The following is a 15422-nucleotide window of genomic DNA, read 5'->3' as shown; positions in this document are numbered from 1 at the left end:
AGGCAGAAGGTATGGAGTGCTTCCCTAAATTCCTGCCACCACCTCACCTGTGCTCTGGAGAAATGTCTAAGGGAAGTTCAGTCCCCACAGCCCATTCAGTCCTTGGCCTAGCTCTTAGTGCAGTCAACAGGGAACCTGTTGCTTTTGTAATAGACACTTCTTCACTATGTACATTCTCAGCTAGTTCTTGAAACTTTAGTCACTAATCTTGGGCTAAGACTCTAGAGGTTAAAGGCCCTTGTCCTTTCAGCCAGCTGCTGTTTTCACAGATCATGTGAGACAGCGAATGAATTTGTCAGAATCCAGGAGAAAGGTAGCTAATGTCACAGACCAGCCATTCATTCTTAGCTGACTGTAACCACACCTTGCCATCAATCTAAAGTCCTTTCTCTCCCATTGTAGCCCTTAGAAGAGGTAATCTATGAAGAAAGTGGTCTGAAATCCTAATCAGTTGAAGATATTTAAATAATCCCCTTCTCCTTGTAGTTGTAGTCTAGAGGTCACTACTAAATGTGTTACTCATTTGTGGGGGAGAGGAAGAGAGGGACTGCAGCTGTGCTAGGCAATAAAGAAATCTTAATCAGACCAGTCTCTTGGGTTGTAGAATCTTTAACTGCCAGCTAAGGTTAAGCCCATTATCTTTCATTTTTCACACTACCTTTCTTTTTGGATCCTTTCTGTTGTAGGATAGGAAGAGATGTTGACAAGGAAAAACTACTTAACAATGGGAATAAAAACAGATTGTAGTACTGGTCTGTGCTTTTACCCAGACTGAAGGAGAAGTAGTTAGAGGTAGACATTGTAGATCACCCACAATTGATTGTCTATAAAAGACTCAATACATTTAGATACATTTGCAGTAGCATGACTTGAAGTGACCCTGTCCTGTTACTTAATGCAAATTGAATTTCTCACACCCCTTAAACCAGGCTGAAGTACACACAGGCTTCGTATTGTGTCCTGATAATCAACAGACTGGCTCTTTCAGGCCTGGCAGTCTCAGGGGAAGGACCTATTTAATTCCTTTCCCCTAGCAGGACATGATACATTTTAGGATTAAAAGCCTCAACATATCAGCTGATTTCAGATGTTTGCTTCTTTCTTTGTATCTTACCAAGCTGCTCTGGTTAACATCTTGTGCCTATTAAAACAGGATTTAATCATCACAACCAGCTTTGAGGATGGCATCTAGAAACCAACTAGAAAGTCGAAACTCTGGCAAATAGGACCAGCTGAGAAATACCATAAATAAAGGCTGCTGATTTCTGCACTCACTGTTCAGCAGAGACTGTTGGCATTCTGCGGGGTAGATAAATGAAAATACAGTTTATTCTCCTTTAATCATTAGGTGGCCCTACCAATTAGTCTGCTCCAAAAATATCACTTTTCCAGCACAACTACTTTGTTTTCAAGCTACAGTCTATATCATACTCCTCATGCAGTGTACCAGCCCCAACATGAGGTCTTTGTAATATTGCCACAACAGAAGTTGTGGTGGGATAGAGTTCCTCTGAGCTGCTGATCCCTCCTGCATGAAACAGATACTTTCGACAGCTGCAACTTCCTTATTAAAAGGAGCTGTTATCCCTGCAGTGTTCAGGAAGAAACAGCAGATGGCAGCTCATGACAGAATTTCCCTTTCAAAGTGTTCATGGTGGAGCAGTGTCTCATAGCTTGTAGAACATTGATAGCAAGCATCTATTTCAAATTATACAGCATTTGGAAATTACAAACATCTCTGTCAGGGAAATACCCCTTTACCTCAACGACTTCCCCATTCCTTACTGTCTGTCCATCCTCCTTATGCCATTCCCTCCCCTCACATCTCTCACTCTGGCAGAATTAAAAAAACAAAAATTCCCCAAGTAAAATCCTTGGTTTTGAGGAATAAGTTAGGAAAACGTTCCACGCTTTTCCCAATTTAAACCATTCTAAGCACACAACACAGATAGGGCAAGAATGACTGAAATGTAAAATCTGGCCTACGTGCTTGGTTTGAGGGAAAAGATTTTTTTACACTCATTTTTAAGATTGAAGAAGTGCCTGGAAGATGGCAGGACCAAGGGCCACTTTTGAGGTAGTTTTACATAGAGATAGACAGACAATGGGTGTCTCTTCCCTCTCCCCTCAAAACCGCCTGCCCATCAGCAGAAAAGAGCAGAAGTGAGAAATCTCAGACACTGTAGTTTTAAAGTCTCAGCAATTTTTGCTACATTCCAAAATATTAGTAATTTTAGAGCTAGTCTGAAGGTCAAATGGATACAGTTGGCAAATTCAGGGGCCAAGATGGACACTGCTCTTATAAGCAGTAAGCCTTAACAGCTTGAGTCTGTCCCGTGCAAGACAGAATGAATATGCTTAGTTACTAGCTAGAGGAAATAATTCTTTAGACTTCATGCTACCAGAAGCAGATTTTTTCACATTTACGTTTCTAGGTAATAAATTACTGCTTCCTAGAGAAATTAATATAACATACATAAGAATCAAAGCTTTTCTGCTTGTGAAAACTATGATTTTACATTTACAACACTCCCATGCATTTGCAATGGAAAACCTGCAATTTACTGTCACTGCTAACTGGTTTATCCACAAATCTCCCCCATTTTTCTAAAGCAACAACTACAGATAGTCAAATTGTTGTCTGTCTGGGTGTTTATACCACACTGAGCACCAGGCTAATAGTGTCTACAGGATGCAAGGAACAGTAGGTAACAGTCTTAATCCATTTGACACAGGACTGTTACTTGTGTGTATTCCCTCAATGCCCATCCCAGACTGGCACAGTAGGAAGGTTTTAACCATCCTATTGTCTATAACACGGGTTTGCTGCAGAATTAAGTGAGCCTTTTATATATCCACAGGACTCCTGAGCACTCCCCCTGGGTACTGAATTGAGCTGCTAAGGACAAGGGAATCCTTTGGAGTGAAATGGGTTGGATTTTATTGAGAGTTTTTACATTGTCTTCAACGTGGCTACAGTTAACAGGATTCCTTCCCTTCCACACCCAGGCTGAGAGGAAATCAGCCTTTTTTCAACAAGACATTCTATGAAACATTCTTGTACTTTGGATGAGCGCACAGTCTCACTCCTTTTGAAAACACAGCAGTGTTGGCTTGTGTCCTGCTCTCTTAAGGTAGAAGGTTTGGAAACAGCTACTGGAGTTGAAACTTTCACTGTATGTAGATCAAGCTCCCATCAGGGCCAGTGAAAAGCCTACAGCCCAAACAAGCGGACTTTCTAAATAGCCCAACGAAAACAAAAAACCGGGCATGGCAACACATCCACCAGGTCTCCAGCTTACCGCACAGCACTGCCACAAAACAAAATTCTTAGCCAAGGAATTAGAAAGAAGCTATTTCCTCTGCACTCTCTGTGCTGCTAGGGAGCCCCTTCAGTCAGAACCCTACGTTTCCAGGCGCTGCGGCAGCTACCACAAGTGGAAGATCTATTCCCGTCTCCTAGAATCTACAGGAAACAGTGTTACGAGATCTTGGGTGGCATGCTGAAATCCACTGTGATGTTGGTGTACAAAGGGTTGTGCTCCACTGACAGCAGTTTATAGGAACAGGAGTTTAGCCCATCTGTTTTCCACACTCGGGACACCTGCCGCAGGAGTTTCATCCTAAGGATATAATCAGAGAAAAAAATATTTATAGGACTGAAGTTGGGAAACCCGTACTTCAGAGCTAGAGATGCCATTAAAAGTCACAGCAGAGCAGCATCAAGCTCTATCGTGCACTCGTGTTATTGGTGGATCTGAAGAAGTGAGAGCACTTTAGAAGACTGCGTTCCTGTTACCAGTTTTACGTCTATTCTCTTGTGTGCGTGTGTATTGGGAACCACAAATTCCTGCTTTCCCTTCCCTCAGCAGGATCAGACACAGACACACAGGGAGCTTATCTATAATTTCATGAAAACGCCTGGCTTTCTAACCTTTGAGGCTTGAAAAATAATGTGCACCCAAATGATGGTATGTGCCCATAACTGTAACTCCATCTTAGTTTGCGTGGGGCCATTTATGCACACAATTTTAAGAGGTGCTCAGATACCATGCAAAGGTCTCCAGTAATGAGCCTAGTTAGTTAGCCTCTCTCTCCTGTATGGCTCACAGTGACATTAATGTTCAGTGGGAGGAGGACACCTCAGAAAGCACACTTTCCCAGACTGTGTTAGCAGGAGAGAGGCAGCGCAAACCTCTTGTACTGTGTCATCCGTCCTTTCTGTCTCCACCCTATGTGGGGAAAGGATGTGAAATGAGTTCTAGTCCTGACTCACCTCTCTCCATTCACCTCATTGCCTCTGTCTCTTGTGTGGAAGATCATAGTGTACCTGGCTACATCAGGGGATGGCCGCATCACCCTCATCTTCTGCATCTCAACCCTGGAAGTAGTAATATTGCAGGCGGTAAGCTCAGCACCAAGGCAAGAAGAAGGCTACAGACTTGTCTAGAGCATCTGGAAGATAACTGGGGAGCCAAAATATGTCTATAGACAGAGTGCCACACCCCAGAGAACTCAGACACACCCTCCCCTCTCCCCCACACCACAGTCCACCATAGAAATGGAGCCCGGCAAACTTCTATTTTCCCAAAGCAGACTCAGATAGGGCTCCCATTCCTTTTGACCACAGGCAATTAACTGTTAAACTAGTATGGGCTTATTTTGCAAGTTAAACACATTATACAACAGCATTCAAACAGCAATTCTCTCTAGCCTTGTGGCCTGTTTCATGTTGGCTATATTCATCCAGGGAGTCTATGGCATGGCCTCATACATTCTACAATGAACTTGGCCTAATTTCGGTGGCAAGGCCCTAGAGTGGCAGCTGGAGATTCTGGGGTATCATCAGGAAAATTAAAAACAACACTGTCTAGTCTGTCTTGATTGTATGATTGAATTGCATGTTTATTGCCATTATGATTTTGATATTAAATTCACATGATTTTACATTGCCCATTCCGTTTTCAATGAGCTACAGACTTTTATATAGAAACACAAAAATGGCATTGAAGAAGTTGTTGGAGGGAAACTAAAGGCTTCCAACTGAGGTAGGGGACAATTGTGGATTTTGGCAATGGGGAGGCAGTTTAGCATAGCAGGATAAACACATGAGCTGGTGTTGTTAGAAGGACCAAGACACATGGACAAGGAAATGATATTGATGCATTGAAGTCAATAGGTTCTCATTAATCAATGGGGTTCAGAGTGAACATCTTATTGCGATAACTGGGCAGTTGACACCTCTCTGAACTATTGTTTCAGGCTGTCAGCATACATCACATCAGTTTAACCTCTTTATATTTTGAAGGTTCTCTTTGCAATGAGTGCTGATACCTGAAGTGCCTAAAATACAACTGCAAGCACCCACTTTTGGGTGCTTTGTTTTTTTAAATAAAAGGTCATGGAGCAGAATTTTCCTGCAAATGGGGATTTTGAAAGCAAATTTCATGGCCACAGAACTGAATACTCGGGGCTATTTGAGCAACTAGCTGGCAGGTCAGAAAACTGAATAGGGTTTGAGGAGTTGAAGCCCTGAGACTTCTTGATGATTGAATACGGCAGTAAATTGTCGGTTTGTATCCTCAAACTCTCTTAATGAGACTTGCTTTAGAAGGAGGCTCAAAGAAGAGCAGTATGTTTAACACAGAGGCAAAGAGCAGAATACAGATGTAATTCCTTCCACTGTAGCCCTGAGAAGGATTCTAAAGGGATGCCCCTCTTCTGGATGCACAGAACAGCACTGAAAATCCTTCCCAGAATTAACACCTCTGCTCTCAATGAAATCAATTATTTCACTATCACCCTACAGAACACAGCAAGTACGCTAGTGCCAGACAAGCACAATGAAGTGTTATCTTGATTCCAGCACCCAGTAATGCTGGCTGATGAGCCAGTAATACCCTGCCATACACATTGCAAATTCCCTAACTCGTTTACTCTTCATATCTCAAGGACTTCCAGTGGTACATTCCCTTCACTATTCCATCTGCAGAGAAGTTCTCACGTTAAGTCACACATGGAGTATTATCCACAGATATCCGATTCATCCACACCTCATACTATACACACCCATTTCCCTCTAGCCATTTGGTTACCTGATTCGGAGGTCGTCGTCCTCTCCACCCCAGCCCCAGTAATTGTTAGAGAATCCATTCACCTTGGAAAACTGATCCCTTGTTAGAGCAGTTACTCCTCCAAAATATCCCTGGTAACGCAACCTAGAAATATACAAGAAGGTATAGTGAAAAATTGAAAAATAGAAGTGACATGAAATTTAAGAGCTAATACAAAAATACAGCCCTGAAACTTTGAGCCCAAGCTGCGAAGTCTGAACCAAGGTCTGAACTTTCTCCAAAATTCAAAGGTGTTCAGATCGGCCCATTTCTCTCCACAACACTATGATTCGCTTCAGAGTGCTAATCAGAACAATTCTCTCTCCAACTGGCAGCCTGGAGCAGTCTTTACTTTGTTTTTCAACTCTGGATATCTCCTTGCCAGTCAAAGATGGCTCTGTATCCCAAGGGCTCCAAATGAGAAGGGAGGTAGCAAGGCTACACAAGGATATGATTCTGTCACGGATTCTGTGACTTTTAGGGCAGGGCTGGAGCTGCTGTCAGCCCTGGAGCTGCTGAAGCAGTGGCCACAGGGCTGGAGCAGCAGCTGGGGTTGGGTCAGCTCCCTTGGGTCTTGAGCAGCAGCAATCACCCCTGCCACAGAAACAGGAGGGAGACTGTCTCCCCACCTCCCAGAGTGTTTTTAATAAAAGTCAGGGACAGGTCACGGGTTTCTGTGAATTTTTGTTTATTGCCCACAGCCTGTTGCTGACTTTTACTAAAAATACCTGTGACAGACTTTTAACCTTAACAATGACCTACTGAAAGGAAGGATAGCTATTTTCTAATCAGTGGATTAGTAGTATTACAATTTGATGGTAAAATCTTGAAGACTAGATATGAAAAACTGATTGCAACAGTACGGAGCTAGAGGCACTACAGGACAAATTCAGAGGTGATGTGTAATATACTGTAAAGTGTAAGGTAGTGTAAGTTACACATTGGTAAATTAGTGTAAGGAAGCTTGCCTCTAAAGGAGATTAATTTCAGCTTCCTCTAGCTCCTCTGTCCTGGAAATTACACCAATTAGGAGGTGACCCACATTACTGACCTTCTACTCTCTTACTAGTTGCTTTTCCTGACACTTCTCTCCTCTGGCCTTCAAAGCATTGATTACAAACACAACCTCTCAGGTGATATGCAAGTGGCTATAAATTATGTGTGTGTGTGTGAGTCTAAGTAGATGTAACGCATAAGCTGAGGAGACTAGAAGAAGGTGTCAATTACAGTATATACAGAAGATAAGCAAAGTAAATTCAGCCTAGAAGATCCTAGGGCTATTATTCATTTCTTTAATATGCCCAACATGGAAGTCTTCCACCAATGACCAATAAAAGGGCACCCACCTATTTTCCCATCCTTTTATTTTCTTTCTACGGTTAGATAAATGAAAACTAGCCATTCCTTCCCAGAGACAAAAAGAAGGCTTAGAAAATTAACTAAGAAAATCTCTAGTAAGAGCAAAAATTCATCTGTGATTCACTAGTCAAAACAGATGCAGTAACTAGGACATCTGAGGTCATTCAAGTGCCTCCAGGGTCATTCCATTGTTACTCTTCTAGAATCCAAATGTCTCCTGAACAACTGGGGTTATTGCTCCTGCTGTGTTCAGTGGACCGTCTTCAGGCCCTTGGTATTCTCTTTGCAAAGTGCAGTACTTCCAGAAATCTGTTCTGAGTCTGGTTTTCTTCTGGGTGGAATCCTGGGGTTAGACTGACTAAGTGGTGACAGAGACAAGGTGGATGAGGTGATATCTTTTATTGGATCAACTTCTGTTGGTGAAAGAGCCAAGCTTTGGAGCTCCACAGAACTCTTATTCAGGTCTGGGAAAGATATGGTAAGAGGCTTTTTATTCTGTTTAATGATTTGCACACCAAGTCTTCTCCCTGTCTCTTTGTAAAGGGTATAAGAGTTTTACTTTCACACACTGCAGCTCAGTTTTTGAATAGCACAATTTTTATCATTAATATTTGGATACAGCATTCCTACTTCAACTCCTCTAAGTGTTCATGCCAGATTTGATGGCCTCTTTTATTTGAGGTGAGTGGGACTTGATTTCCTATTTCACACTCTAGATATATTATTTGTATTACAGTAGCACCTAGAGGGCCCAATTCACATCAGAACCCTACTGTGTTATGAGCTGTATAAACAGCTAATGAGAGGCAGGATCATCCTCCCTAAAGTTGCTCTAATAAAGCTACCTCTTCTACAGAAGAAGGTCTGATATGGAGATCTTACAGAAGAAACTTTATTAGAGCAACTTTAGGGAGGATGATCCTGTTAAATCACAGGACCAGGAGACCTGAAATGAATTTCTGGTTCTGCCACAGTGTCTACGCATAACCACCAAAAACATCACTTAGCGCACTCAGAATCTCCATTTCCTCATGTGAGAAACAGGGCTAACAACAGTGACCTATCGCACCGGTGATTTGTGAAACTAAGTTAATTTATGTTTGTAAAGCTCCTTGGATAGAAGGCACGATAGAAGGGCACAGTACCATATCAGATGGCAGGGAATGCACCAAACTAAGGATCCTGTAGAAAGGGGAATGTTTCCAATAACCTGGCAATTACCAGTCAAAATATTCTCCAAGTTCTTCCATTCCTACCTGTACCCAGTGTTGTTCCTGCCAACTACAAGGTGCTTTGGTTGTTTGTCACACATGTATATATTAAAGTCATTCTCTGGCACGAGGTCCACATCATGGAAAATGAAACAATCCCACTCCACCTCTTTCAGGGCCTCCAGGTATCCTACGTTCAGCAGTTTAGCTCGGTTAAACTTGCTGTTGCCAGCCTGTGAAAAAAGAAAGGAAAACAAGACATACATCAACCCCATTAAACTTGATTTGCTACCTGCCTGGATTCCATCCTAATCACATAGTTTACAGTATTCTTCATGGCTCACAGCCTTTATATTGTATCAAGTTCTCACACCACACTATTCCTTGACATTACAAGTGGGCATCAAAGCAGCCAATATTGTGAAGTATTTCTTCATTCCCTACCTGTCATGAATCTACTCCTATTACTGATCTTAGAATTTCCATCAGACAAGGTAATGGAAGAGCTACGGCCATGTAGCTTAGGAAGCAGAAGAAAGTGCTGACTCTAAATGCAACTGTTATCATGAGTTACATAAAAATAAATGTATTATAAAACTTGGCACTTTTCTTCTATAGATTTTAGAGCACTTTATAAGGCAGGAACATATTACTATTTCCATATTGAGAAGCTGAAGCACAGAGAAGTTAAGTGACTTGCTTAAGGTTACACTATGTGGCAGAGCTGGGGGGAAAATGTGGTACTCCTAACATCCAGTCTGGTACTCTATTCACAATTTTCACACACTGTCTTATATACACAGTGCTGTACCAGACTACTGGCTTGGGATTTTTTTTTTAAACTGATTGTATGTGTTTACTTTTTGCTATAGTTTGGTGCCTCTTCCCTTCTCAGAAGTATCAGTTTCTATAGATTTATTTTAATTGTAGCTCAGTAATTTTAAGCTGTAGCCAGTTTCATAAGCTTTTGAGGGTGACAAAATTCACGTCAGAGTAACGATGCAGCCATCTGGTAAGCATGCATGCATTTGCGTACACAAGTACACACACCCACACACACTAGCTTGCCAAATGCATCCTGTATGAACAACAACCAGCAGTGCAAACAGAAAGAGAATGACAGTTAAAATTCCCTTTAAAAAGGAAGTAGCCTATTTTCCATCTTTATCAATATTTATTTTTATAAAATCATCTGCTAAGGAATTAGGATCAATATTATTTATCAGTTGCTATTGGATTTAACCCCAAGCTATTATATATTGCCTGGAGACAAAGCAGCGCGCGCACGCACACACACAAGATTCAGTTGTGACAGACAATAAGCTGCAATGTATTAATCTATGAATACTGACACACAATAATAGTACGAATATTGTAAATGACCTGGTCAGGGAGGTAAATGTATTGTGTAACTATGGTGAGTTAATAGAATTTCCTGTATGACTATACTGATCTAAATTAATAACAGGCTGTAGGGAGAACAAACAGGAAAGCAACCCAATAAGCCTAGGGTGAGCAGCCTCCAGCACACAATGCAGGACAAGCTGTTAGCTTCTAGGATCCTGTCTCCAGGTTGAAGTGTCAGAGTTGTTTTGTCAAAGCTGGGAGCTTGGAGGTCAAAACACTAAGAGTTTAAAAGCCCTTCTCCAGAGGAAGAAGGAGGGCTCACTTGCCAGAAGCCATCCAGGGAGACAGAGGTGCTCTGGGAAGGAGTCTGAAGAAGCTGGCTCTTCTCACATCCAGAGGATGGTAAGCCTGAGGGAAGATCAGGCATGCATATAGGCTGGGTATGGATATGGAGCCTCCCAAAATTCTGATGAGAACATTTCATCCTGGATGTGTAAGTTTAATATGCTGGGTAAGTTCATTTTCTCAGTAACAAACATTATTAGGATGGTCATTTCAAGCCCTAGCTCAGAAATGCTAAATAAGCTACAATACATTTCATTGTTTATTCAGGCTGGCAAGTGCTTCCTACCTATGATTTTGAAGGCACTAGCTACATCAAGGAAATTTTCTAAAAATAGTCCAGATTCCCCAGTATTAGCAATAGTGGGAGCACCAACACAGAAGGGCTGCCCGGCTGCTTGCTCCCACAGCCATTTTAGCACCATAACAACCAAACCTATTCTGAGCAGGCTTGGATGGCACTTAGTTTAAAGCACAAAAGGTAGCTGGCAGCCAGTCTGCCTTGAAACTTGCAACATTGTTAACGGGCAGAGAGCTGAACTGGTATTACCAAAGGTGGGACATTTTTAAAAAGTTTCTCTAATTCAGATGGGATTTCTGAGTGAAAGGGATGCTGTAGCCAATAAAGGAGACAACCAGCCCTGAGGCACCATTACAAAGCCAGAAGGAATATCTGTAGGGCAGAAGAATTTGGGATGCGTAGGAATTTAATTAATCTCCCATTCCTCTCAGGCAGGTAGTTCTCTGGCCTTCATGGTTGCCTCACCTGGTGGATGACATAGATACCATAGTCCAGTTGTTGTCTCTGTAGGAATGGGTGGAGGTGCTCCAGCAGGTACAACAGGTGTTTCTCTCGATTGCGGTGTGGGATCACGATGGCCACTCGTTGCAGTGCTGAGCAATCTGCAGGGCGATGCCGGCCTTTTGCCACCTCAGGGTTCTCCTTCTGTACCTCTTCCAACGTGAGAGATTCTTTGAACTTGAGCTTGCTGGTGCCCTCTGCAGGAGAAGCACAGGAGGCATTCTTAATTCATTTCTGGTTTCAGGCTAGCTCACTGCCGTCATGGGAGTGCTCTGCACTCCAGCTTTCATAGATTCCAAGGCCAGAAGGGACTATTATGATCATCTAGTCTGACCTGCTGTGTAACACAAACCATAGAACAGCACGAGAAGCTTGTGTTCAATCCCAAATTCTAATTTATCTTGCTTCCCAGATCAAATGGAATGGGAAGTGCAGTAAAGTCAGTACCTGGGTCCTGGAGGGAGAGGGTACTTGGAGTTGCTTAGCATTTACTCACTTACTGAAAGGAGCAATGCCAATGACATATAAAAGGAGTCGCACTCAATCAGAAGGATAGTGATGGCTTCAACATGGCCTTCAATGGGAGGGAAGGGGAGGAACAAGAGTTGAGAGATATGAGAATAGGAGTGCAGGGATTCATGATGGCTTTAACCATGGACGTAAACATTGTAGGGCCAGACATCAACTTAGAGCAGGAAATGGTTCTTACAAATCTTACATCCTCATGACCAAATGAGACCTTTTCAATGGCTGCTGTGCAGATCTTTCATCATACCCGCTTCTGACACAAAGAAAGCTCACTTGAAAGAGAAAAAATCCAACAACTGTGATTAGAAATGGTTGCAAAGTTTTGACTGGAAAAAAAAATTTCCCCAAGAAAAAATGACTTTTTTTTTCTAATTTTTGGGAAGGAAAAAAATTCAGCATCCCCCAACCAGCTTGCATGAGCACGGGCGTACACGGAAGACAACATGGTATCGAAGCTTTGTGCTGCTAACACAGAAGTCATCCAATGGCAGTAAAGGTGAAAAAGGTAGATAGGCCAATATGGTGAACCTCAAGGTTCCACATAGAGCTATTATACTAATAAAAAGGGCCAGGCTAAGGAAGCCTCTGGAGATGTCATTTTGACTCAAAGACAGCATTAGTCCCCAAAACAGTCACAGTCTTTGTCAAAGGAAGGTGCACTAATGAAATGGCATTTCATTTCTCACCGGGATTTTCAAATCTGTCATGGAGGTGGAAAGGGGAAGTGTATGGGTTTTGAGGAAGAGGGAAATCTCTTAAAACAAAAGCAGGATTCAGCATAAAAGAAAGAGTGAAGCAGTGGAACCAGCAAGCAAGACAGGTAGGGGCAGAGACCCATTTCCTTCTAAATTATCATTCTGGAGTTCAGTGTGTTGCAATATGCATTTTAGAGGATGAGCTGCACTCAAGTACTGCAGACTTCACAGATTAAACAGTGAAGAGCAGAGCATGGGACCCGTAATAAGCCCAGTAACAAGGTACCTACAGCTGCCAATGGAGCATAGCGTCCAGATTATCAGGCTGCTGCAGCTATTTCTGATGGGGTTTCCATTCCGGTCTAACTGGATGCCATAGCCAGAAGTACATATGGGCCAGACTAGTTTCAGAGGCAAGTATGAATGCCCTCACTCCTCTCTTTCCAGTGCTGGCATGTTGGGTTTCTGCTAGTCTTTCAGAATGGAGGCAGGGGGACAGCTATGTAGTAATGCATGAGCTACCACAGCTAGTTTGTTTAACTCACCTGGTCAAAGCACCATGGGGTATGGGGGGACCCAACAACCTCTCCCCACAATGTATTAAGTTGTCCTACACATCTCTTTATACCTCAAGTATTTCTAGGGTGAACTGATACCTAACTGTTGAGAGGGTGCTGTCTATAGGACATGGTATGCAACAGCTTTGAGTTTGAAAAGCACCTGGGTGAGAGGTGGCCAGAGGGGAACCAGAGAGACAGTAGCACAAAAGCAGATTTCATGTGTTACAGGTGCTGAAGATTGAGCCACTTACGCAGGTAGGGAGAGAGAGCAGGGCAGTGACTCATGGTGGACTTCACTGTGGAAACGTCTACAGTTGACAAGACCTTTTTCTGATTCTCCTCCTCCTTCAGCGTGGTTGCCTTTCTGAAATTCTCCACCGAGCTGTTTGCTTTGGGAGTCTCCTGCATAGCATCCACAAGGTAAGTGGAGGTGGCCCACCCCACCACCATCACACACAAGGCGAACAGCAGCAGCAGCTTGAACTTGTAGGAGAGGTGAAGGATGCCAGAGCTCAAGCCCATGGCCCTCCCTTGTTTGCAAGCTGCTCCCTCAGCAATGTTCCTGATGCAGCCCCTCTTCTGTACACCTCAGAAGGGTGAAAATAAAGAGCCCAGAAGGAATGTCACAATAAGGCAGGAAGCGGGGAGATATTACAGGCTGCCAAGCCTCCTGTTGCTTTGGAAATCATGGAGCTCTGGTGCAGTGATCGCTGGAAGGCAAACATTACGACTCACCCTGGTCCAAAACAGAAAAGAGGTTATTTTATATTCCCCCAGCACAGCTGCACTGCAGTGCCCTCCCCCACCCCCAAATTCACTAAAAGAACATGGGGCATAGCGGTGCTAATGGAGAGCAGAGAGCCAAAGCATTACAAGTAGAGGCAACATTATCTAGTTGGTAGGGCACCAGACAGGAAGTTGACAAAGCTGGTTTTGTTCCCAGCTTTGCCACTGACCTGCTGTGTGACATTAGTCAAATCTCTTCCACTCTGGGCCTCTGTTTCCCCTCCCACTCACTCTGTCTAGTCCTATTTAGATTATGAGCTTGGCAGGAACGGTCTCTTACTAGAGGTGTGCACAAGTGCCTAGCACAACAGGGCCCTGACCTTGGTTGGGGTCTCTAGAACTATTTCAGTACAAATAATTAACAGCAACTGCAAGGCAGTCTAGCCATACTCCTGAGAAGTGAGGCACAGTTGAAATGACCTCTGCGAAATGAAACTTGCTTTGCTTTAAGGAGGGAGATTCTCAGGGATGCACCCCAGGAGTGAGCTACACAATGCTTCCTTTGCGTCAGAATTCTTTCCTTCCCCATCAGCCACTTAGCACCTCTGCCCTCCACTTTCTTCTTATCTGCTCTCAGAAAGTTGAAGAACTAACTTGGAGGCAAGTTATCCTTTTTCTCCTGAGTGGGAGTTTCATTTTCAAGCAAGATTTTCCCCCAAGGATCCTGTGATACTGACAAACCAGCTGCCAGTTCATGCCAAGGCTTCAGCCCTCACTGAATCCTTACACATGCATAGCCGGAAACCTATGCATCATCATCAATATTATCAGCAATATCAACAGATATTAGATGGTAAGTAGATAAGAACGTGTTTAGACTTGATAAAATGTTTGTAGGATGCTGGATGAATTGATCTCACTTATAAGGTCTACAGCCTGTGGCACAAAGTTATATTGAGTGTTTGCATTATAAACCTCTGTTAACTGTAACTCAAACAGGAAATGAAGCACCGATAAGATAAAGCGCTGGCCCTGCATACAAGAATAGCCCATTCAAAGCAATTAATAGAATCATAGAAGATTAGGGTTGGTAGGGACCTCTGAAGGTCACCTAGTCCAACACCTGGCAATATATCTAGTCCAACCCCGTATTGACATATATTGTAGCTTCAAAGGACAGAGACTTTGTTGACTGCACTCCTAACTTCCTCCACGAAGAAGAGACCTATGCATTAACTCATTCCATCAGTATTGGACTCTGGAGTAGAAGGGATAAAAATCCCTGACAAGGAGAAACTGAATCTCTTTTATGCTGTCTGGACCATACTCACTGATCTCATGTGTACTTTGGTGGATTACTCAACAGCCCGCCTTTGTCTACATCTCACCATTACAGGGACACAGCTGAGTTTGCTTGGGCCCCAGAATTCCAAGAGGAAAACCACTAGAACATTTTGTGTCTGAACAGCACTAGTCTCTGCAATGACCTCTGAGAACGGGAGGAACCGGTTTGTTCTCTTTTGAGGTTCAGAGAGAAATAAAACTTGCACCAAGGAGAACAAATGACGTACAAATAATCCACTGAGTCACTCACTGCCGATCACCATAGGCGTGTGCACGGGGTGTGCCAGGCACACCCTAATGCAGGGGAGTCAAACCTTTGTTATCCGGCCTGCGAATCTTTTTGACGTGGGCCGGTAGAGCTGCCGCCCAAAGAGTAGAGGGCGCGCGCGATTTCT

At 43.2% G+C, this 15422-nt stretch overlaps 1 protein-coding gene across 2 annotated transcripts in view; it reads right to left on the bottom strand.

Moving 5' to 3' along the window:
* Positions 1–2044: 2044 nt before the first annotated feature.
* The window catches only part of B4GALT4 (beta-1,4-galactosyltransferase 4), a 38257-nt gene continuing 24879 nt past the window's right edge, over positions 2045–15422 (bottom strand). Inside the window, exons 3-8 of one of the 2 annotated variants that reach the window (XM_067546043.1) lie at positions 13209–13693; positions 11139–11371; positions 8729–8916; positions 6096–6218; positions 4277–4381; positions 2045–3623 (exon numbers count right to left, since the gene is read on the bottom strand). In XM_067546043.1, the coding sequence (XP_067402144.1) occupies positions 3482–3623; positions 4277–4381; positions 6096–6218; positions 8729–8916; positions 11139–11371; positions 13209–13479 (1062 nt within the window). In that variant the 5' untranslated portion in view covers positions 13480–13693 and the 3' untranslated portion in view covers positions 2045–3481. The remainder of the gene's footprint in view (positions 3624–4276; positions 4382–6095; positions 6219–8728; positions 8917–11138; positions 11372–13208; positions 13694–15422) is intronic. The other variant, XM_067546044.1, reaches the window with a different exon arrangement.

Source organism: Emydura macquarii, unplaced genomic scaffold, assembly GCF_026122565.2.
Source record: "Emydura macquarii macquarii isolate MOO-44397 ecotype Brisbane River unplaced genomic scaffold, CSIRO-AGI_Emac_v2 contig_1119, whole genome shotgun sequence".
NCBI classification, from domain to species: Eukaryota; Metazoa; Chordata; order Testudines; family Chelidae; genus Emydura; species Emydura macquarii.
Note: the sequence above shows the minus strand (reverse complement) of the source record. Positions and strands in the feature narration are given on the sequence as shown.